A 24,826-nucleotide genomic window follows, 5' to 3' on the forward strand; every position below is an offset into this window, starting at 1 on the left:
TGATCCTTTCCATAGTTCTACTAGTTCAAGCAACCAAACACGGTAGTTGTATTCTAAAGGGTTGATAGCGATTCAACATCAGACTCAATGATTGTAACAGTCCTCCAGCATTCTTTCGCCAATGGGACTACGGAAGGAACCCTGTCACTAATCATTGCATAAGCTACAATGGTACGGTAGAACTCACATCAGTGTCATTATGCAAGTGGAGTAAAGAAACATTACGTTAAACAACTAAAACCTGCTGGAACGCAGCCATTGACTTGAGGCTGAAGACTCATGAGAGTCGATAAAGCGTACGAAGCCTTCCAGATCCGCAGAGCCACCTATTCTGCCAACCATGGCTCCAAGGCACCTCTTGTCCCTCCTTACAGCGATCTCATTGCTCAGTAGCAGTGTTTAGCCAAAACTACACATCTTCTCGGCCCAACTGTTCGACCGTGGAAAACTACAACATGGTAAGCTCATACAAGAAGAACCTCTGCAAGCTCATGGCTGATCTTGAGGTGGGCGCCATCAACAACCGTGGCTTCAATAAGAGTAAAGCAGGAAACCCACCTGATGCCATCTTCGGCCTCACAATGTGCTACGCCGACAGCAACTGGGATCAGTGCCAGAAAGGCCTCAAAGCTGCTACCATAGGTGTTTAGCAAATGTGCCCATTCAGAAGGAGGATGAAGGCCAGTTACGAAGCCTGTGTCCTAAAGTACTCCGATGAGTCATTCTTCTCCGTCGCTGACCTTAGCGTGGCATCCTACATATCATTTGATGTCTTGCCACCAACATAGGCACCATGAACGCCACGCGGTGGAGGCTAATGGGCCACCTTGCAAGAAAGGCATCCGGCTCGCCACTGCGTCTAGCCAATGGGAGTGAAAAGTTCGAAGCAGTGCACGAGGGACCTCAACGCAAGCGAGTGCATGAGGTGCCTCACCAATTTCGTGGCAATTCTATCGAGCTCGGGTTCGAACCACACCTATGGCGCCGTAAAGGGTTTCAGCTGCTACGTGGTGTATCAGATTGGGCGAGACCTAACCATCACCATTCCGCCTGCGCCACCACCGCTGACGCAGCCCTCAGCGCCGTCAACAACTACTCCACAGCTACAAGGTCAGCAACTGAGTATCCATGATGCTACATGCGTCACACAACTGTAAATTTTGAGTGTGTCATGACAACCCCTTACAATTGTATTACGTCTATGTATGTGTGTTTTATGCAACAGCTACACCGCCTCCCTCCTTTGATGACCCTATGGCTGTCCTTGTGGTTGGAGCGTCTATGGGCTCTCTTCTACTCCTAGTCACCTTGGCCATCTTGGTTTGGATCTTTTGGCGATGCAGAACAAAGTGTATTCCAGTGGAGCAGGATCTAGGTGATGTGCTCGATGCTGAACCACAAGAAGAGGAGTTTGAGAAAGGGGCAGTTCCTAGACGCTTCCACTACCTAGAACTGGCTGTCACCACCAGGTATTTCTCCGATGACTTAAAACTTGGCGAAGGGGGCTTTGGCTCAGTGTACCATGGTTTCTTAAGCGATATGGACCTTCACGTCGCTATAAAAAGGGTGTCTGGGAACTGAAACCAGGGCAGGAAAGAATATGAGTCTGAGGTGAAGATCATAAGCCGGCTGAGGCACTGCAACCTTGTGGAGCTCATTGGCTGGCACCATCGTGATGATGAGCTGTTGCTTGTCTACGAGCTCATGCCCAATGGAAGTCTTGATACTCATATTCATAATCCAGACAAAGTGTTACCATGGACGATCAGGTATTTATAATTACGCCACTCACAGAGTTTTATCACTTCCAATACCCTCTCATGTGATTTTATTAATTTTTTATGTGCTTTATATAGGCATGATATCATGCTCGAAATTGGTTCTGCACTTCTTTACCTCCATTAGGATTGCCAGCAATGTGTTCTTCACCGCGACATCAAGCCAAGCAACGTCATGCTGGATGCATCATTCAACGCAAAGCTTGGTGACTTTGGGTTGGCAAGGCTTGTCGACCACGGCAGGGGCACGCACACGACGGTGCTCGCTGGCACGATGGGTTACATGGACCCAGAGTGCATGGTCACCGGCAGCACCTGCATCAAGTCCGACGTTTACAGCTTCGGCGTCGTCGTCCTCGAGATCGCTTGTGGACGGCCGCCAACAATTGAGGTCACAAAGGATACCATCATGCACCTGGTCCAATGGGTTTGGGAGTTCTACAGCCAAGGATCCTTGATGCAGCTGATATTCGTCTCAACGGCGACTTTAGTATCGGAGAGATGGAGCGCGTGCTGGTCACCGCACTATGGTGTGCGCACACTGCTGACCGCACCCAGAGGCCTTCCATCAGGGAGGCTATGAACGTGCTGCACCTGGAGGAGCAGTTGCCAAGCCTCCCTCCAAAAATGCCGATCGCGACGTTCCTGCCGCTACCATTGGTCAAGTTCCCGACTAATTCCGATAGTGCGACCGGCGGCAGCAGCACATGGATCACCGCGACTAGTTCCATCAGTGAGATGGAGATCTCATCCCTGTTACAATAACAAAACTACATGGTTGAGTACTTCAGGTATATATCATATTGTTTTCTACAGTTTCTTAAGATGTTTGATATGCGATTGGCACTCTGAAATGGACTGTTTCTTTTTAGCGTCAGACATCCGACAGTACAAGTAGATAAGCAATGTTGAACTCTTTATGTCGGTATAATATCTCATTGGACCATTTTTCAGTATTTTAGGTTTTTCCAACCAATCATCCATCGGTATATCTATTTTTGTTTACCGAACAACTGTCGGTATATCTAAATATTTAGTCTTTTTCTATTTTACTCGCCAAACTTAATTCTAAATGGTTTCAGACCCTTAACTCAACATACGATCATCCGAATTCTGATTAAAACTCCAATTGATGGACTAGGGAATCAATGCTTGCTTTAGTAATTGTAGAGATTTGTCTGACTATCATTGATGTTCCAATTTCATATTTCCTAGTGCTTTAACCTTATATTATCCTGGATGATGATAGCCATTGTAAGCTTAGCAAGCAAATCAGATATTCAGCAATCTGTTGCTACTGAAACATGATGCATTATTTTATTGAAAATTGTTGTCTTTTTTGTGATGAGTTTGTGAAATTATCAGTATGAAGCAAAATGTGATACGGTGAGACTCTGCTTTAAGTTTTGTGGACTTCACTTCCAGATAACTATTATTGTGGTTCAATAATATTGAAAGTTTTCTATAATTGTAGGCTACACTTGGTTAGAACTATTTCCTTGTACAGGAAGGAAGCATCAGGTAATTGTAATACTCCTGTGTCTGTTTTCTGTGAACAAACTAGTTTCATCTTTACTTACTTGCAAGGTATTATGATCATGCTAAGCGCTCTGAAAAACTTGTTTCTGTTTCTTCTTGAACCGCCAGCTCCGAGTCCATTGTGCGGCGGCGGCGGCCGGGCGGCGGGGGCCGGGGCGCAGCGGGGAGGAGCTGAGCTGGGCAGCGTGGAGCTGGGCGACGAAAGGAATGAAAGAGCCGACGAAGTGCACAAGTGTTCAGATAGCCTGTGAAGCCCTTTGCCGAGTGCAGAGCACGGGCACTCGGCAAAGGAAACTTTGCTGAGCGCCAGATCACGGGCACTTAGCAAATAGATCTTTGCTGAGTGCCAAAACAAGGGCACTCGGCAAAGGTTTCTTTGCCGAGTGCCTGATCACGGGCACTCGACAAAGTTTTCTATTTTTTTATTTTTCAACGCATCAGCGTGAACTGTTGAAATATGGCAACCTTTGCCGAGTGTCCACAAACCGGATACTCGGCAAATACGATATTTGCCGAGCGCTATTCTTTGGCACTCGGCAAAACATATTTATTTTTTTTCCTTTCTCCACCCAAACTTTTTCTGTTGTGATTCTAGATTACCTTGAACTACATATGCAAGTTTGACATATTACTCGAATTGTTTGCCGGTCAATTTATTTCATTTGATTAAATTTCTTGGAATAATTCAAATTTGAATTCCATGTCATTCAAAGAGTGGAAAAAATGAATCGAAAAATGATATTCATATTATTGAGCCTAATTCGACACCTTATTCATGAACGGACAATAATTTCAAACATCTTATATTCACGAAGTATGACCACAAACTTGGGATCGGATTGTTTTTAAATTGTATAAAAAGCAAATTTGGTCAGAAAATCATTAAATTTGCCCAGATGTCATGATATCATATGTGGAGGCCGTGATAAAAATTTGACAAAGTTTCGTGAAAGCAATGCTTACAAACCGAAGCAAGTTCAAGTAAGTTTCATGATTTCATGTGAAGACTAACTAGACGTTAACTATCGTAGCTGACAATCTTTCACGAAATCTAGTATATCTATTTTTATTTACCGAACAAATGTCAGTCGGTATATCCAAATATTTACCTTGACCCAACGGTTGGTATAAGTGCCCAGGCCCACTTTCCTCCACGCCTGCTGCGGTCCAATTATAACTGGCGTCCAAAACTTTCCAAAAGGCCCGCTGGTCGGTCATTGACAAACCCTACCTTTCCTCTACCTCCACTTCACCAAATTTTCACCGTCGCCAGCCCCAACTACCTCGTCTCCCCCAAATTGCCGCCAGCCCTGCTCAGATCATCCCCCGGCCCTGCCCACCCCCCTCCTCAGATCCACGAAGCTCCCACCCCACCGACGCCTCCTCAGATCCTCCGCAGGAGGTTAGTGAGCGGCGGGCCCGCACGCCGCACAGGGCTACGCGGCGGGCGGCGACTCGGCGCGGCCGGCGCACAGCTCCGCCTCCGCGAGGCGCTGGCGGACGGGCAGGTAGCGGCCGGCGTGCTGCTACGCCTCCGCGAGACGCGGGCGGAAAAGCAAGCAGCGGCCGCCGGCGGCTCGGCACTGGCGCGCAGCTCCGCCTCCGTGAGGTGGGGACGGGCGCATCTCATGACGGGAGGTATGAAATAAACGTTCTTGCTATTGTTTATGCCATGTATGTCCCTGAACCAAAAGATCTAGCTCTATGGACTTGCAAGTTCCAAACATAAGACCAAAGTAAACAAATTTTATCCGTGATGTGCACTCAGATGCTCAGTCGAGTTCAACTCTTAACCATTATGATATATTATCCCCATGATTTGTTACGATTGTTGCCTTTAGATGTGCGCAGCATTGCGCTGTTGAGTCTCCTGCAAACCTGCTATTGTTCTGTTCACAATGTTTTGTTCACAAATTTAGAACGGAAGGTCACGCATGGTATTGATTTGTCTCTGGACATCATGAACTAATCAGTTTGTTTATTTCCATATGATGGCTTCCCACTATTTCTCACCTGGGATGACATCACTCAACATTGACACCTGGACTGCAGCCGTGCAGGTATGTACCCGCCTTGCTATCCTTGATTTGATGCATTATTATGTATTCAATCTGGGTAAAAAAGCAGTATCTGAGCATGTATTCGTAGACATTGTATACTAAATTATTGTAATTTGCCTTCCAGGTAACCTTTCTTTTTTTTTTGCTTTGTACATGCATGCTTCATTCCAGATGAGTACTTGCAGAAAACTCATGACCTCCCTGTACTATACTTGCATAAAACTCATGACCTCCCTGTGTTATGAGTACTTGCTGAAAACTCATGACCTCCCTGTGTTAATACTAAATACATAGTTTGATTTTTTTAGTAAAGCTTGATGTGGTGCGTGCTTAGAGGAAATAATTGTTGTCATTATCATGCAAGTAGGCATTTGTCAGTAGTGTTCTTTTCTGTAGATATCTGGACTAGTCATTTCAGGTAGGGGTCAATCATTCAGGTAAGGAGCATCCTGTTTATGTTTTAGCTAAAGAGCATATAAACTATAGATGAGCCAAGGTCCAAGGCAGTACCTTATCAAGAGATCATCGCACAATTATTTCAACTAATCCAACACCCTAGTAGGAGGTCAGCCTCTTGGAAAGCAATATTGTGAAGTTATTGTTAGTTGAAGGTTAGCAAGGCATCAAAATCCTCCCTAGGTACTGCAGGTATTTAGTCTGAATTTTACTTTCAACTAACAACATAGAGCAATCTGTGCTGCTTCTGTTCATGAGACAAATATGAATTTATAAATTTAGATAGCATGTTATTGCATAGAGTAATCTGCATAGCAATTAGCTTATCCTTGGAGCTGGAATCGTCGAAATAGTGTGAGAATTCTGCAAGCTGAGCATTATTTGGAGTGAGAACTAGCTGGGAATAGATGAGAAATTGTTTCTAGTCATGTTTTGTTCTATTGGCTGCCATATAAACTCACAATGAGCATTATTTGTTTGCATGAGTCTTGTGCTAAGCTAGGTGCTGCTCCAATGACTAAAAATATATGATGCTTGTGTAGTGTGTACATGTGTAAGAAAATGCACTAGTATGCTTAGTTGTGTTCTGTGATATCCACTAATATGACTGATACTATTTTGAGTGGTTGTATGTCATTTCATTTTCTCATATTTTGCTGAAAATTGTCACTGATTCCATGCTATATTCACTTTCAGGTAGTTCCGGAAGAAATGCTAGGAAGGATGCTTGAAGCTGGTTGCAAGCTGGAAAAAAAAAATTCATGCAAGCTTTTATGTTTGTTTTGTTTTTGAGTTCCTGGGAATGAATGTTTTGCACAACCTTAATGGTTGAGAGCTTGCTCATATGCAAACTTGATGACTTTTGGTCCCTGACTGCATAGATATCTGCAAACCAAATGGCTGTGAGCCCATGTCACTTTGTAGTGTTGTAGTAGCTTAGCTAGCTGCTAGCTTAGCTCATGTATATATGTATGGATGACTTAATATCAATGTTATATGCTCATTTTCAATGAATCACAAAGTTCCAATTGTTGATTTATCCATTGATGGCTGTTTATCCATTGTTTACAGAATAATTTTGAGACACGTGTACATATATATACTGAATATATATTGTGTCCATTTGACTAGTTACCGTTAGATTGTTGGTCGGCATTTCTTTCCCCATGCATCGGACAGTCGGTCGGTATAGGTTTACCCAGACGCCACTTTTACCGATAAATAGTTAGGGTTAGCATAACTCTACGCCGCCTGATGATTCGTCGCTGAAACGACTTATAACGGCTACTATGCAGTCGGCAATTTGAGGCTGTGGTACAGTGTTTGTTGCCGTTTAAAGTATTTATTTTTTTTGTTCCATGGATAATTTGTGCAAAACGAATCTTCAAATAATGAAATTTCTAGTTGTTCCTTGTGACATAAGGTCATATCTTACAGTCTAAACAGTGTAGAAGCTTTCTGCTTGGTTCATAAAAATATTTGGAAGATCTTACTTAGCTTCTACAGAGTGTTCACTATTACTATGGTATAGCACCATGGATCGTGGAGGATCCTTAGGAGCTTTACTATAAAGCATTCACTAAGGTATAGCACTATAGCTTATCCCATAGGTCCATCCATGCTGTTACCAACGGGTGCAACGTTGGACACGGAGAGAGCGCTCAGCTCTTAATTTATAGCACTACTAATTTATAGAAATATAAATCGAGAAAAATATGAGCACTTGTACCAAACCAAAGACTCGAATCAGGGAGGTATGTTCTCTCTCAAGAAACCGGGCATGCTCAGTTCACGATAACATCCATGTCATCTCTGCACATGAACATGCATCTAGCTAGCATATTTAAAATAATATACTACTATATCACTAGCTAGCATGAGCAACAGCAGTGCAATCCATCGACATGTGCTATGGTCTGCATGACGACGGCGTACCGTCGGCGGCTGAGACATGGTGCGGGATAGGTCCAACGGCACGCGCATCTACTCCGCCGATGCCACCATCCTGCAGCCTGCAAGCCCTCTGTTGCTCAGGCATCGATGCCATCATCGACGAGACAAACCTCAACGCCCTCGTCTCTGACACATCCGGTTGGGTGCAGGCCAACTTCCAGCTATACTTGGGCAATGTTTTGTTCAAGTACAGCACCGTCGGCAACGAGGTCGAAGGCGGTGATACGCAGAAGATCCTCCCGGCCATGCAGAACCACAACACCGCGCGCTCTCTGCGGCAGGCCTCAGCAGCATCAAGGTGTCAAGGGCTGTCAAAATGGGCGTGCTTGCCGCCACCTCCTTGCCTTCGTCTGACGGCGCACTCGCCGACCCATGGTCATGGAGGTCCCATCGTCAAGTTCTTGGCGAGCAACGGTTCACCGCTGCTGGCCAACGTCTACCCTTGGCCTACAAGGGTGCAAATGGCTCAACTACGCGCTCTTCAAGCTAAGCTCACAGACATCGAATGGACCTGAGTACAATAACATCTTCGATGCAATGACTGACGCGATCTATTCGGCGATGGTGAAGGTAGGCGCGTCGAACGTGTCGATCGTCGTCGTGTCGTAGAGCGAGTGGCCGTTGGACGGCGGTTCCATGAAAGGAATCGTGTTCGTAGCTTAAAGAGGAGAAGAGGGTAAATTAGACAAACTAAAAACCTTAACATGTGGCTTAAACTAATTTGCATAAAACATAATCTAGAAGCTATCTAGATGTGGAACTATGGTGAACTATGGTGAACATGCTATCCAGATGTGTAAGTATGGTTCCTCTAATATAAAAACCTCATCCCAAACAAGTTTTGCAACCTATACCCAATCCTAGCAATATACTGCGCTAAGAAAATAAAGGCACACAAGTTGTAAGAATGAAATGCTGAAACGTAAAGGAGGGGATAAGAGGAAGCAAACTCTTGACGCAAGGATTTATCCCGTGGTATCGGTAGGCACTAAGCCATTCTTAGTCCATGTTGTTGAAACACTCGCAAAGATTATTACTTTTTGGTCACCAAGTCTCTTCCGGAGCTCCTCTTGGCTTGCCATAAAGGCTCGGCCACTAAGATTCACGCCAGGTCTTTCGGTCATCTTGATGTTGCCTTCACTACGGAGCTTCCCACGAAGGAGGAGTCTCCTTATCCCCCACATAAAACCGTCGTCGCCGCTCTACACCAAGCCGGAGGGTCGAAGACTCGCCGACGAGTCACAAAAACTCCAAGGGGCTAGCACACCGAGATTACAGCTGAGGTTCACTCAAGAATCAGCACAAGGTCACAACACTTTGTTCTCACACTCTCTCTAGAGCTAGCCTAGCACTACACCTCACAAAGCTTGTACTAATCGTAAGGATTTGATCAACGAGCTCTTTGGTTGTCTTGGAGAACTTCAGCAGAGTCTTTGTAGCTTTTCACGAACTCCAAGAGCATCAAATGACCCCGGGTGAGGCCTTATATATGCTAGAGATCCACTCCTAACCGTTGCATGATTTTCTACTGAAAAGTCTAAAGCGTCGATTAAACCAGCCATAGTTGTCGGTTTAACCCGTCACTCTGAATCTGCATGCTAGCCGTTGAACGTCTCTCTGCCACGCCTGACCTTGCTTGCATCATTGCATCGATACATTGCACCAACGCACCGTCGGTTCAACCGGTGCTGATGATTTTACTGAAGCAACCATCTCCGACTCCAAAAATTATTTTGCATCATTGAAATACAAATGCACCTATGCCTTCTTTTTGACCGTCGGTTCAACTGGTGCCTCTGTGTTTCTTCACTTGATCATCATTGTAGCTGACATATGCACTGACGCATACCGTTGGTTAAACCGGTGCTACTGACTTGATTACAGTAGCAATTCTCTAATGCACCGGTCAGTTCATTTTCCAGACCATCGGTTTAACCGATCGCCCTTTTTCTGCTGTCACTTGTCCAAATTGTCTCGGCAGTCATTTTCACTGTAACTTAGCATCTTGACAATGATTTGGACCATCTTGTGAATTGGACTCCATCCATGGAATCTAGAAATTCTACAAATCTTGACTTCACAAACTTGTTAGTTCCATTGACTATATTATCACACAATCGCCACAATCACAATTATTGCCTAATGGGACCATGTTTCTTACACTATGGGGCGTCGGTGGAGAATGCACAGACCATGTTGTTAAGGGCACGCCAAAGAGGCCCGGGGCGCTGGAGACTAGTTGGCTTCATCGACAGTTAAAGATCCAGCAGCAATTTGGCAATGCCTAGGCTTGGGGGCTGGCGCCAACGACTACTAGGTGTAACTTATGCGACTCATCTAGCTTCCAGGTTCGGGGGCTGTAGGCGACACAGCACTCAGCGAATAAGGTTTGATTTGAGCGGTAATTTAGAACTTTTTTGGAGAAGTTACGTGTTTAACTATTTTTTCAGGGAATTCATTCTGAAAAAGCGGTTTTTGAATTTCTGAACCTATTTGCCCATCTTAACCATCAAATCTTTACCGGCATATATTGCATGCCACGATTCTTTGGATCCTTTATTCAAAACCTTGAGGATTTGGATTTAAGCCTCGGGGGCTACAGAGACACGTATCATCAGCAACTTATTTTTTAAATCTTTTAAAAGATAAGGATAGAAGACTCAAGACTAAATTGACCCTCTGCCTAATTCTACGAGTCAATCTAAGGCTTAGGGCTACTACATATGGAGTGCGAGTTTAATCGTACCCCATATAAAAGAAGACTTGACAACTACTCGTGGTATGAGCACCTCACAGCCTCGATGCAGCCAAGGAAGTACTTGGAAGATACCTTCAAGATGGAGTTCGGGAGAACTCGAAGACGCCTTCAGAAGTACTCAGAAGCCTGCAGTACTCGACTACGAAGTGCTCGAGGGCTTGTCATACCCGGGCCCACGGGACTATGCACATGGCGTACATCTTACAGGATAAGGGGTGGGATATGGCCCACGCCCTACACCAATTGTAACTACTCATACCAAAGTAGAACTACTCGAGCAGTATTAGAACTAGTTGGAACAGAAGGAAACTACCTGAGAAGTACTCGGGTATAACTCGTGAGCTCGTATCCGGCTAGAACTTCCACGTAACTATATGCCCCAAACTATATAAGGGCGGGCAGGAACCCCCTCTAAACAGGAGATCACCCTCAACATCTAAGGCAATACAAACCACATAGAACATAGGGTATTATGCTCTCCGCGGCCCGAACCTGTCTAAACTTTATATTCCTTGCACCTTCGAGCTTTTGATCTTAGCGACTCCCTATCTACAAACTCACCATCTCGGGCGTATCCTCAATGGACGTGGCGGTAAAACACCGACAGCTCGTGGTAGTGGCTGGTTATCTGAGATATTTTTCCTTTTTTATTTTACTGTTTTCAATTTTTTTATTTTCTAGAAATTAATTTGTAGGGGCAGGTCTTCCATGACCCTCCCCTCTAAATACCATTTCTAGGGGCGGGTGACGTCATGACCCGCCCCTGGAAATGCATTTACAGGGGTGGGCACGTTACTCGCTCCTGCAAATAACTATTTATAGCTGCGAAAAATAGGAGCGGGTAATGCATCCGCCTCTATAAATGCTATTTTACCCGCCCTTGGGAACGTTTTGTGTAGTAGTATCTCCTTTATCACAGAGGAAGTTTTGGAAGTTGTGAGGTTCTCCATTACTAAATTTCATGTTCGAGTTGAAGAAATATATGCAAACAGAATTCAGATAATGGAAGAATAAAAAGGAAATGAGGCAGCTACGCTACTTCAAACACCATGAGATTGCATTATTGGTGACGTGCAGCTATACGGCTCGGCTCTCTGGCCTGGCTCTGAACACGCGCATTCCTAGCGATTGTTTCCCTAGTGGTGGTGTTCGGATGTGTGGGCTGTTCCCTCGGGCGGTGCCAACAAGGCCGTGGTCATCACAATGTGTTGTGCTGCTGCGCTGCTGGTGGTGCACAGCAATCTAGCTTACTTGTAGTGTGTTTTGCTGTTAGGCAGCATCATCTTCCCTGGTCTGGGCACTCTTTGTCACACTCAGTTTAGAAAAGATAACCGAATGCATCCTATATGTGCGCCAGGATCAAGTTCCGCACATACAGTAGACGTCACGAGCGAATATCCGAAACAATGCATTAATGAAATAGAGTATAATAGTACTTTATTACATGATCGACAGTCTTAATCTTAAAAGAATAAATAAACGTCGATAAATAGCAGCGGACTTTAACTTCACAGGCAGATGACTGGGAGACATACGTCTAGTATTCTTCAAAATCTTCGGGAAATACCCGGCAATTATCTTGTTCTGAGCAGCATTGTTTTTAATAAAGCAAGTGTGAGTACACTTATGGTTGGTACTCAGCAAGTGGAGTAAATTATATAATATGCAAGGCTATAATCAAGGAAAAGTTGATATGGTTTGACTGCGATACGCATTTTTAGTTGGTTGAATTTTAGTTAAGCAAGCATTAGCTAAGTGTAAGTATATACCAGCCCTTAAACTATCTGAGGGGAATCAATCCATAACACAGAGATAAATAAACAAGAACCAGCAATTTAGATCATCTTTAAGTTTAATTATCATGTGAATGTCCAAGCCGCTCTTGACCGTGAGCACGGCTGATATGTCAGTTTTCACTCTGCAGAGGTTATACACTTTACCCACTACTCGTGTTTCCCCTGATGCCCGGGTTTGCAAGGCCTTTAAACACTTGCAAGGTGAGTGGCAGGGATTCACTACGAGGCCTTTACAAAGATTTTCTAACTTATGACAATCTGCTAAGGTTTCAAGTCAAAGCGGTCATAACTCTCCCTAATGAGGCGGACGCCTTACCCAGGACCATATCACACCCTCAAGAGGACCAAGCTATACCCCGACGATGCAACCCCTCTTGCCCTTTCGGTAAGATCATCATAAACTAGAGTTTCTAATTAATTAGCCAAGACCAGAGCCATGTAGTATTGTGGTTGTACTGTTTCCTTGGGTGGTTCTCCATGTTCCAATTGATTCAAACAATCTTATTTATCCTCAATAAATATTCCAAAATATAAGTAAAATATTATCATGATATCCAGGTTATCCAACCAAAATCTATGTAAAAGTAATTAGCGTAGCTACAACATAAATATAAACACCCAGGTTTGATCAAGGAAGTTCAATTGAAACTAGGCATATTCTTAACTTGGGACCCATCATATTCTACACACATGCATGCATATAAAGTAAAGGTGTATTTGTAATATTAATAGGACTGAAACATGATCAAGGACCACTTGCCTTCATTAGCAAACTGCTGCTGCTCAGAAAATTCTTCAAAGTTCGGCTCTTCAGACTCTCGAACTGCGTATCGTCTATCGTTGTACACAAACACACACAAGCAAATAAATACAATAAATAAGAAACAGTACACTAATCAATATAAACAGAACAAAATAATATAATAAAGCTACTGCTCATGCTGTAAGGATCGCGTGAGCGCAAGAATCGATGAAAATGGAGTTAAAACGGAGAAATTAGGGTTAAAACATGATCCTAGGGGCTTATTTGTGAAAGATTTGAAACTAGAAGGGCTCCAACAGAAGAAACTGAGGGCTAGATCATAATTAAACCTTAGACCTAGGGGCTAGATTGAAAAATAGAAGGGTTAAGGACGGCGGGTTCTATTTTAGGAAAAGGCAGGGGCCTAAACAGAAGAAAAAGGACCTAACCGCGATTACTTTTGAACTGCGGTGGACTGCGGGTTGATTTCCAAGAAACTTAAGGGCTAAACTGCAAAAAGGCCACGGGTTGACCAATATTGGATCTATTTGACTCGGTTTGAAATGGATCTGGGCCATTGGATCTAGATCCGACGGCGGGGATCGCGGCTGGGCGGTGCGGGCGGCGGCGCGGGGCGCCAGCGATGAGGAAGCGCGACGGTGAGCGGCGGAAGATCGCCGGAGGAACGCGAAATCGCGATTCCGGCCTCGGGTTAGGCTCGGATCTGGACCAAGAGGTAGCCCGCGCGTTGGAGAACCCAATTGAGGGGTTAAGAGTGTGGGGTGCTGGCTGTAGGCGGCGGCCGGCGGCGAGGAACCTTCGGTGAGCGTCGTGCAGGCACGGGAGAAGCGGGAGAGAGGGTTTGATCGGCCAGGAAGCTTCCTTACCCCACTGTGGTGCTCCTGCGGGGGTTGTTCGACGGCGGGGAGCAGCGGTGCGGCGGGCTCCCGATGTGCGGCAAAGGCGGCGGCGGCGGGAGCTCTCGGGGCTAGGGTTTAGGGCTTGCGGAGGCGGCGGCTGTGGGTTGGGGCGGCTCGGGCTCGGGTCCGCGCTTTAAATAGGGGCCGCGGAGGCTCCTGGGCGTGCGGGCCTGAGGCGGAGGCGGCGGAGACGGCGCGGGAGGGGGCGGACCGGACTTGAGTTCGAGTCCGGTGCGGGGGAAACGAAGGGCCCGATAGACGAGCCCGCCTGTCAGCGCGGGAGAGAGAGAGGGGGAGGGACGCGCACGCTGTGGGCTGGGCGACGGCTGGTGGGCCGCGTGCGGGAGGGAAAGGAGAGAAGGGAAAAGAGAGAGGGGGCCGTGGGCCAGGCTGCAAAAGGGGAAAAGGAGAGAAAGAGAAGGGAGAGGGAGTGGGCCAAGTGGGCTGGGCCCAAAGAGGAGAAAGAGAGGGAGACTATAAATGCCATTCAAATGTTTTCTTTGAATTTGAACCCCAAAATTTAAATCCAAATGAACCACAACCAATGAAACAATGCAAAGGGCATGAAATGCACGTATCCTATATTCCCTTATATTTGTTTTTATAGATAAATAAAAATACTTTTAATTCACGATAACCGTTCTAAATTCAAAAGAATTTTAATTAAATCTTGTGAATTCTAAATAACAACTAACCAAGTTTATTTTAAACTTCTAGTTTAAAATTTAGGGTGTTACACTCTTCCTATTGTAGCGTCCTAAGACATTGCTTGTCAAAATAGATTACTATTTTGCCGATGGCTTCCAAGGGACTGCCAAGAGCTTTACCATAAATTCTAAACATATTCGTGACTTCTTCACTTGCGATCTTCCACGGACAAGAAGGCCTTCTATCAGTGATTTCGACGCCACAGCCTATTATTCACGTTCCCGAAGTTCATGCAGATTTTTTTTAGTATGATATCAATTGCTTGGTGAAAACAGTGATGTTATTAGTAACGGTACTATCTTATCTCAAATAAAACAATGATGTTATTAGTAACGGTACTATCTTATCTCAAATAAAACAGTGATGTTATTAGTAACGGTACTATCTTTCATCGCACTCACCAAAGGTTATCTCCCACCTATACCATGGACTATAGTTTGGTTACATCCAATTGATTCGATCACTTAAAATGTACCGATACTGCCCATATTTGTTTCCATATTTTCCTTGGGTTTCGGAGTCAGACACGTATAGTTTGAATACAGATATGAATACTGATTGTCTCAGTTATGAATAAAAACATGTGTGCCGAATACAGCACAAATAAATTGCGGATAATATTGTTCACAAATATTTCTTAGATATTCCATGTGTTGTGATCATTCGACCACGACCACTCCACGAGTTCAAATTCTATCGACACACACAAAAGTTACCAAGCCATACTAGCATCTAAGGCCAACGGCAATGTCTTTTGGGCACTCGATTACACAACAGTCTAACCAATTACATGCACAAACTAGTTGGCTAGGCAATTATTAAATGTGTAGGACTCTTGGACACTCGATTATTACACATTTCTTATACAATATAAGGTTTTACATAGATAAAGAATAGTTAGCATATATACCATCAATTTCAGAGCAGCCCAGCTAGCGGCTCAACTTTTTCAATCAAATCAGTGCACAATAGTTAAGCACAATTAAGAAAAAGGTATTTAGATCCTTGATTATTATGCCGAGCCTTACTATCAATTAACTCCCGGAATCCCTAAGTTGATACTCCATCTGTTCCAAGTTGTAAGTTCTTTTGGCAAATCTAAATATATAGATTTTGCTAGGCATATCTAGATATATATATATATATATTGTGTCTACATGCATAGCAAAATTTATGTATCTTAATTTGTCAAAACAAACTATAATTTGAAACGAAGAGAGTAATTCTTATGCTTGGTTTCCAAGATTGTCGTTGCTCAACATTGCAGGAACTTGATGGCTATTCTCTCTCGGAACTTTATAATGAACCTTCCTACTTATGTTATGCAGTACAATAGTGCTATGAGTGATTTTGCGACTACCTGTCCCACATATAGTGCTTCAATCTTCCCCATAAATCTTCGGTAGAAAGTAGCAAACTAAATGCTTTAGGCCAACTCTAATGGCCAGTTTCGTGTCGATATTTTCAAGAATTCCATGTCAAAAAATAACAATGAATTGATGTTGAAACACCCCCCTAAAATGCATAGTTTCAATTTTGGTGTATATTTCATATGTGCACGTTGCATTTAATTATAAGACACATTCTAATAATATGAAAACAATAGTGAATATAGGGGCGGACCCAGGGCCTGACGACTCTAGGCACCAGCCTAGGCTCTCTATCCACTAACTCCATTAACTTCTTCAATGTCTAGTTGTTAGATAACACCATATGTAGAGACATAGAGTGGAGGCGCCCAGGCTCATCGAAGTTGCTGGGTCCGCCACTAAGTGAATATGTGGAGTTTCATGTAGATAAAACTACTTCTATTGATCTCTGCTTTCCATGTGTAACCATATCATCCAAATTGCTTATGTGTCACCATATTAAATGATAATGAAACTCCTATTGGGAGTGGTCTTACATGCTGCTAATAATCCTGGAGGTACTAGAGTAATACCCGGAATATTTAGTTAGCTTTGTTCAATATCGGTGGATTTGTCATCTCAGCAAGGAAGACGTCTTGGTCGCGATGCTTGAATGTTTGGTGCCTGCACTGCCACTGCTGCTGCCCGTCGTGGCCCCAGATTCACGCTGTAGGTGATGCATCGGAGGCATGAATGTCGCCACCGGCATGTTGGTGGGGAGGCTCGGCAGGGGTGCCTCCATCCGGAGCACGCTAATCGCTTGCCTGATGAATGGCCTCAGGGTGCGGTCGGGATGCGCGCACCAGAGAGCCGTGATCATAACACGCTCCATCTCATCACCATCAAATTCACCATTCAACCGTGCATCGGCAGCGTCGATGATCCTTCCGCGACCATAACATTCCCATACCCACTGCACCAGGTGCATGGTGGCGTATTCTTCGCTGTCTTGTACTACAATGATCGGCCGTCGGCCGCAACAAATCTCAAGGAGGACGACGCCAAAGCTGTAGACATCGGATGTGGTGCTGGCACTACCACTTAGCATGCATTCTGGGTCCATGTACCCCATAGTGCCGGCAAGGGCAGTTGTGTGAGATTGTCGTTCGTGGTCGACCATCCTCGCGAGCCCGAAATCGCCAAGCTTGGCGTTGAACGAAGCGTCAAGCAAGATATTGCTCGGTTTGATGTCACGATGCAAAACGCACTGCTCCCAATCCTGGTGCAGGTACACAAGTGCAGATCCGATTCCAAGCACAATGCCACTCCTAAAGGAATAACACAATAAATATGAGCCTTTAATTAATAAATTTAACAAAGCAAGCGGAGATACTGCTAGTGGTGGTACCTAAGTTGCCATGATAACACATTGTTCTGGCTATGAATATGAGAGTTAAGACTTCCATTGGGCATGAGCTCATAGACAAGCAAGAGCTCACCGCCGCCATGACACCAGCCTATAAGCTGCACCAGATTGCGATGCCTTAGACGGCTTATGATCTTCACCTCAGAAATGTACTCCTTTCTCCCCTGCTGGGAGCTCTTGGATACTCTTTTTATGGCAACCCAAAGGTCCATATCTTTTAAGTATCCTTTGTACACCGACCCGAAACCGCCTTCTCCAAGCTTCTCCTCATCGGAGAAGAAGCCGGCTGCGGTGGCCAGCTCCCTGTATCGGAATTGTCTCGGTCCTGTTCCTTTGTCGAACGTGTTATCTTCCAGAGGATCATCGTCGAACACATCTACTTCTCGCTCTCTTGCCTTTATGCTGCGGTGACGCAACAAGATGCAAACCAAGGTGCCGGTGCAGATGACGAAAGCTATAGAACCACCTGTTACGCCGGCTACTATCCCCAACGTCGGTCTGGTGCCAGGCGATGGATCTTTCTCATGGAACAAGTCTATACCACAATTTTTATTATTAGCCATTTCATCACGTAGGATTATCAGTATACTACAGATAATAACGTGCAACTATAATAAAGTGACTACAAGAAAATTGGTTGCATTAGTTTGAGATAGTTGCAAACACTTACCTGGTGGTTGTGCAATCGTCGACGGCGCCATGGGCGCCGATGCTATAGCAGGTCGAATGCTGCTATCGAAGTCTTCCCCAATCTTGTACGCCACGTTACAGCTGTAGCCCTTGACGGCGTCGTTGATCTCGACCGAGAGTGAGCTGCTTCTTAACAGCTCCTCGACGAAGTAGGTGAGGCACCTGCTGCACTCGCTGGCGTTAAGGTCCCTGGTGCACTGTGCCAGCCCGTAAATCACCTGCGAGATGCCTTTCGATCCCTTGTACACCTGGCTCCCTTTCGCCAGCCGTAGCTCGGAGACGGCAGCCTCCGCCGCTAGCCGGGACATCAGACTCAACAGCGTGGCGTTCACGCCGGCCACGTTGGTGACGGAGGAGTTACTAGTATCCGAGACGTGGAACGCTGATGTCAGATCGGCGACGGAGAAGAACGACTCGTTGGAGTACCGGAGCACGCACGCGTCTTCGCGGGCCTTCATCTCCCGGCTGAATGGGCAAATCAGCTCCACTTCACTGGTCGCCGCTTGGAGGCAGTTCTGGCACTGGGTCCAGTTACGGTCGGCGTAGCACATAGTGAGACCAAACACAGCATCGGGCGCCTCACCGGCAACAGTGTAATTGAAGCCGGCGTGGTTGGCGATGGCACCCGACTGGAGGTCGTCCATGAGTTTGCGGAGGTTCACCTGGTACGGGCTCTTAAGGGTGTAGTTGCCCGTAGTAGAGCAGTAGTATGGTCCAACGGGAATGAAGATTCCTGCCGAAATCGTCAACGTTAAATCCGGCGCTGCAGTGGAATAAGGAAATGAGGAGACGATGGCGAGCAGGATGAGGAAATGCAGCGGTGCCATGGTTAGTAGGGAAGGAGCAGTAGATTGCGCAGGTGCTGAGGCAGCGCACTTAGATACGTGTCTTCGCATCTCTTCGTCAGTTCGGATAATTTCTCGGGTATGATATTTTTGTGGACGTCGACAAATGAAGACAAATGTCTTGACTTCCAAGTCCGCGCGTTCCGACAAGTTTGAGTTGTCCAACTTTGGGTACTTCTGCCCTAGGCCAATGAAAAATTACGAATTTTGCTCGTATGAGAAATCTACAGTTTTTAGAAGGAACAACGACGGAATCTTCTGAGAGCGGCAGCACAGACCAAGCACAGTCCAGGTCGACGCTATCGTCAACCGGGAGTTGCTTCGAGTCCTCCGTAATTCGCATTAATGATATGCGGTCTTGTAGGAAAGGAAAATTTTGAATTCATTTCATTGAAGCACTACGCCAAAACAGCAAATAGGAGCAAACAATCTGACACGAGTATCTAGGGGCTCATTTCAGATTACAGAAAGAGAGACGCGCTAAAAATATGGATGCGGCGCTGCGCGGGGTGGGGGAGGGTAAAGCGAGACGCGCCCCTATAGAGTACGTCTCGCTTAACTAAAGCGAAGACGTGCGCTATAGGAGCGCGTCTCGCTTTACTTTACTGTTCTGAGACGCGCCCGTATGGTGACCGTATGGTGAGACAGATGCGAGATGCGCCTTTGGATTGCGCGTCTCAGATCACGTTGAGATCTGAGACGCGCCTTTGAGTGGCGTGTCTCGCATTAGTTCCCATCTCCGAGACAAGCCCCGCCGGGGGAAAGTAATGCGAGACGCGTCTTACTAAGACGCGTCTCGCATTTGTCGTACCTGCCCTACAATACATTACATTACATTAGTTCCCACTTCCAAAAATAACAATACATTACATCTCATTACATTACATTACATTAGTTCCTGGCTACAAGATTACATGAGTTCCCGGCTACAACAGTTATAATACATTACATCTCATATCTCACAATACAAATCATCTCACAGATGCAATTAGTCTAGCTAAATCCAGCAATTATTATTACATCGATATTAATTATTACATGGATATTAAATCAAGCAATGCAGCTTGCTTACTAGCGCTAGCTTGGCATTCTGATTCCTGCCCCCCGTAATTGTTGGTTATCGTGTTCGTGCCACAGCAGCTTACGTTGGTTGAACAGTTGCTGCAGGGGAGGCAGCCGCCGAAGCAGCTAAACAGCTTCGACTAGCTCGGAAATTTCATCTTGGACCAGCTCGGGTTTTGTGAGAAAATAGAAATCAATAGAATCCTACCACTAAAGCAAACAAAGAGAAACTTCCCCCGTGGGTTTTGTTGGTTTGCTGATGCAGATACAGGCAGAATGCGATGATTCTAACAAATACATGTAACAATGGGGGTACCCGATCCTGATACGCGGGGGATGTTGGTGGTGATGGGCGCTGTGGTCCCCGTGTCGGCGCGCTCCGGGAGAAGCACGCTGGTGGCGGTCTTCGGAGGAGGCGCTGCTGATTTGCCGGTGGTGGCGACCGCCGTGATCTCCGAGGCGGTGCCCTCCTGAAGCGCGGCGGTCTCGGAGGATGCCGCGGAGGGTGATGCTGAGCGCCGCGGTCTCCGGGACGCTAGGGTGGGGGATTTTGTCGGTGCTCATGGTTCAGCGGTACATTGTGACTATTTCTTTTCTTAAATAGCAGGAGGGGACTAAAGAAAGATGTGTGCTATAGGCACGCGTCTCGCTTTACTCTACTGTAGACAAATGAGAGACGCGCCTTTGGGTGGCGCATCTCGCATTAGTTCCCACCTCCGCCCCGCCTGGGGAAAGTAATGCGAGACGCGCCATCCAAAGACACGTCTCGCATTTGTCTATGTGAGACGAGCCTTACTAAGGCTCGTCTCGCATTTGTCCCCACCTCCGCCCCGCCTGGGGAAAGTAATGCGAGCCGCGCCACCCAAAGGTGTGTCTCGCATTTGTCTATGCGAGACGCGCCTTACTAAGGCTCGTTTCGTATTTGTCCCCACCTCCACCCCGCCTCGCATTTGTCCCCACCTCCGCCCCGCCTAGGGAAAGTAATGCGAGGCGCGCCATCCAAAGGCGCGTCTCGCATTTGTCCAGTGCCTGTCCCGGATATTACAGATGCGAATCATGTTAAAAACTTGGAATAACCTGTCAGATCTCATTACACAGGTGCCAGCTAAGGATAACAAGTTCACGCTACTTGCGCGAGCTGGGAGGCAGGTTAGATTTCTTCTGATACTGCACTTGATTTCTTTTCTTTTCTGAGGGTATTCGTTTGGCCTTGGCTGGGTCAGTGCCAACCAGCTAGAAGTACAAGAATTATGATTCCTTCGTATTACTTGGCATGTCCAGGAAGTGTATTTGACAACCTCCCTAGACCAAGAGGGCATAAAGAAGGCTGTGCAAAGAGTACTAGGGCGTGTTCCCTCCTTTTCTAGGTGTGATCTTCTTCCAAGGTTAATTCTTTCTCCAAATTCTTCTCCTTCCTACCTCCTCTTTTATGCTTTTTTAAGTGGATGTTGCATATATTTGGGATATATTCAAAATTTATGAATTTTGTTTGGATTTTGCTTTTTATTTTATAGTAGTTGATTAAATTTGTTAGTATGCATGTATTATATCTATAGCTTATCGAACACAAGATTTAATTATTTCGTCGTTTTGATTTGTAGTAGTATGAGAATCCTAACGTTCTGATTTCATATTCTATATAGATGTCGTATCGGAGTTGGATGTATGGTCCACGCCTTTGCAAGGTGTATATGGATGGTGTTCATGCCTTCATTGAGAACCCGAAGAAAGATATGGTGGACAATGGTAGACAGTATCTTTATTGCCCATGCAAGAATTGCAAAAATAAGAAGAGATATCTTCAAGAGGACGTGTTGAAATCACACTTCATCAAATGTGGATTCATGGAGGATTATCGATATTGGAATAAACACGGTGAAGAAAGACTTAATGAAGCAGATAGTAGGGATTCCTATGTGGAGAGGGAGGTCCCTACCGTTGTCGAAGAAGAGGACGACGATGTGGACGAGGCGGATATACTAGGGTTGAGCAATGACGACTTCATGGATCAGGTAGTAATAAAACTCGGCCCCATAATAAAGCTTACAATTAGTATAATAAGATCATGCTAATATGACTTTTTATGTCTGGCTTGATAGGTTGATAACATAGAGGAGATGGTTCGTAATGTTGAGAGACACGGCGATGATGAGTACAAAGGAGGCGAATTCGTAACGTACAAGAGGATGATCGAAGACTCTAAGAAACCTTTCTAACCTCGTTGTGCACTGAATTACTCAAGGCTATTTGCAATGGTGGAGCTTTTCCAGTTGAAAGCAAGCTACAGATGGAGTGATGGCAGTTTCAAGGAGTTGTTAGCACTCCTTAAGGATATGCTTCCACAAGGCAACACCGTCCCTGAGACCGTTTATGAGGCCAAACAGATTATCTGCCCGTTGGGATTGGAGGTGGAAAAGATCCATGCGTGCAAGAATGATTGCATTCTCTGTCGTGGCTCGGATTATCATGACCTTGAGAAGTGCCCTGTTTGTGGACTCGATCGATTCAACCATAGAAAAGATGGTGGTGATGATGAGGACTGCAACAGAACAAAGGGCGGACCTAAAAAAGTGTTTTGGTACTTTCCAATCATTCCTCGATTGGTGCGCTGGTTTGCAAACAAAAACGAGTTAGAATTGTTGCGATGGCACAAGGAGAAGCATAAGGGTGACGGGTTGATAAGACATCTTGCTGATGCCACACAATGGCAGAACATTGATTCGCGAAATCCTGAATTTGCGGAAGATCCGAGGAATATTAGGATTGCAATGAGCACAGATGGCATGAACCCATTCATGAACAATAGCACACATAGCACCTGGCCAATTGTTCTGACGATATACAACCTTCCATCTTGGTTGTGTAACAAACGGAAGTACATTATGCTGTCAGGCTTGATACCGGAGCCACATCAACCTGGGAATGACATCGATACTTATTTCAGGCCTTTGGTTGACGATCTGAAGTTGCTGTGGTGTAAAGGAGTGGAGGTCTGGGATGAGTACAAATGTGAGTACTTTTAGCTTCAAGCCATTTTGTTCGTGACTATCAGTGACTCTCCAGCGGCACGTAACTTGTCTGGACAGAGCAAGAAAGAAGGTTGCGGGTGCCCACATTGTTTGAGAGAGACAGACTCTGAGTACTTGAGTGAGTCAAAAAAAATAGTGTATATGGGACATCGACGCTACCTTGGAATGAAACACCCGTTCCGGAACATGTGTGATCACTTCAACGGTAAGGCCAAGAAGAGGCATCCTCCACCGTATTTCTCAGGTCATGATGCCTATGAAATGGTTAAGAATGTCCATGTTGTCCTTGGTAAGCGGAAAAGGGAGAAGATAGAAAGGCAAGAAGGGCAAGAAGGTCATTGTTGAAGAAGATGAGATGTGGAAGAAGGAGTCAATTTTCTAGGAGCTACCGTATTGGAAGGACTTAGACGTCCGTCATTCTATTGATGTGATGCACGTGGAGAAGAATGTGTGTGAGAGCCTTCTCGGCACATTGCTTAACATGGACGGAAAAACAAAAGATCACGCATATGCACGAGCTGATCTGAAGAAAATGAAAATTAGAGAAGAGTTGTGGCTCAATGATGACTCCGTGAAAGGAATGGAGTTGCCCACATCATGCATCACCCTTTCAAAGAATGAGAAGAACGAGTTTTGTGAGTTCTTGAAAAGTGTGAAAGTTCCAACTGGCTACTCAACCAACGTCTCGAAGCTTGTTTCAATGCCTGATCTAAAGCTAGCTCCCGGCATAGAGTCTCATGATTACCATGTATTGCTGACGCAGATGATTGCCGTAGGAATTCGGAATATCCTACCGGTCAATGTTCGGGAGGCTATTATGACCCTTTGCTTTTTCTTTAATGCAATTGGTCAAAAGATTCTAAGTGAAGAAGATCTTGAGTCATTGGAAAAGAAGCACTATGAAACTTTGTGCGTTCTTGAGATCTATTTTCCACCTGCCTTTTTTGATATCAGCCTTCATTTCACGGCCCATCTTGTCAAGGAGATAAAGCTATTTGGTCCTGTGTTTCTTCACCACATGTATGCATATGAGAGATTCAACAGCATCTTGAAGTCACTAGTAAGAAATCAAGCTTTCCCCGAGGGCAGCATGGTACAAGGATATTGTACAGAGGAAGCCATTGAGTGGGCCCTAAACTACGCTGAACCGAGTAACCCGGTTGGTGTTCCCAAGTCTCGTCATGAGGGGAGGCTCACAGGCACGGGGACGATCGGGAAGAAGGCTATAATTCCAGATCGAGATTTATTTCAGATGGAGCATTTCCACGTGTTGCAACAGATGGACATTGTGTCTAAGTACTTCGATGAGCACAAGGAGCTGTTGCTTAGAGAGAATCCTGGACACAGTGAATCATGGTTAGCAAAGGAACACATGAAAAAATTCTGTGGTTGGCTCCGGAATCGAATTTCACGATCAGATACTCCTATAAGTGAACAACTCAAAAAGTTGGCTCTTGGTCCTATATTCACCGTTATGAGATACCAAGGGTATGACATAAATGGATACACGTTCTACACCGAACGACAAGATAAGAAAAGCATGTATCAGAATAGTGGTGTACGTGTTGATGCTTACGATGTTGACGGAGAGGACAAAACCGCGTACCAAATACAAGAGATATGGGAGCTTGACTTTCACGGTTTAACATAGCTCTTTTCCGTTGCAATTGGGTTGATGCAAATAGAGGTGTACAAAAAGACAAGTACGGGTTTAT

The 24,826-nt window shown here is 45.3% G+C and overlaps 2 protein-coding genes and 1 pseudogene across 3 annotated transcripts; 2 read left to right on the plus strand and 1 right to left on the minus strand.

Moving 5' to 3' along the window:
- The first annotated feature begins 455 nt into the window (after window positions 1–455).
- On the plus strand, window positions 456–6,756 carry LOC112885499 (annotated as a pseudogene).
- A 1,071-nt stretch (window positions 6,757–7,827) lies between these two features.
- Window positions 7,828–8,301, plus strand: LOC112885500 (glucan endo-1,3-beta-glucosidase GII-like). Its single transcript, XM_025951108.1, has one exon. The coding sequence runs from the start codon at window positions 7,828–7,830 to the stop codon at window positions 8,299–8,301; it is 474 nt and encodes a 157-aa protein (XP_025806893.1).
- A 7,975-nt stretch (window positions 8,302–16,276) lies between these two features.
- LOC112885796 (L-type lectin-domain containing receptor kinase IX.1-like) lies at window positions 16,277–19,078 on the minus strand. Of its 2 annotated transcripts, none has more exons than XM_025951443.1 (3): window positions 18,156–19,078; window positions 17,468–17,987; window positions 16,277–17,387 (listed from the first exon to the last, which is right to left on the minus strand). In XM_025951443.1, exons 1-3 carry the CDS (start codon window positions 19,069–19,071, stop codon window positions 16,694–16,696), a joined length of 2,130 nt encoding a protein of 709 aa, XP_025807228.1. In that variant the 5' UTR covers window positions 19,072–19,078; the 3' UTR covers window positions 16,277–16,693. The 2 variants fall into 2 exon arrangements, with proteins under 2 accessions (XP_025807228.1, XP_025807227.1); XM_025951442.1 differs by having other exon boundaries at window positions 17,468–18,020; window positions 18,156–19,077.
- Between the last annotated feature and the right edge of the window lie 5,748 nt (window positions 19,079–24,826).

The sequence above is a fragment of the Panicum hallii genome, chromosome 3, assembly GCF_002211085.1.
Source record: "Panicum hallii strain FIL2 chromosome 3, PHallii_v3.1, whole genome shotgun sequence".
NCBI lineage: Eukaryota > Viridiplantae > Streptophyta > Magnoliopsida > Poales > Poaceae > Panicum > Panicum hallii.

Bases quoted from the DNA above. Each gene is read 5' to 3' on its own strand.
- LOC112885500 (XM_025951108.1), top strand. From the start codon at position 7,828: ATGCCACCATCCTGCAGCCTGCAAGCCCTCTGTTGCTCAGGCATCGAT.
- LOC112885796 (XM_025951442.1), bottom strand. From the start codon at position 19,071: ATGCGAAGACACGTATCTAAGTGCGCTGCCTCAGCACCTGCGCAATCT. The intron at 18,021-18,155 runs GTAAGTGTTTGC...ATTGTGGTATAG, and splicing joins GACGATTGCACAACCACCAG to ACTTGTTCCATGAGAAAGAT. The intron at 17,388-17,467 runs GTACCACCACTA...TTATTCCTTTAG, and splicing joins GTGTTATCATGGCAACTTAG to GAGTGGCATTGTGCTTGGAA.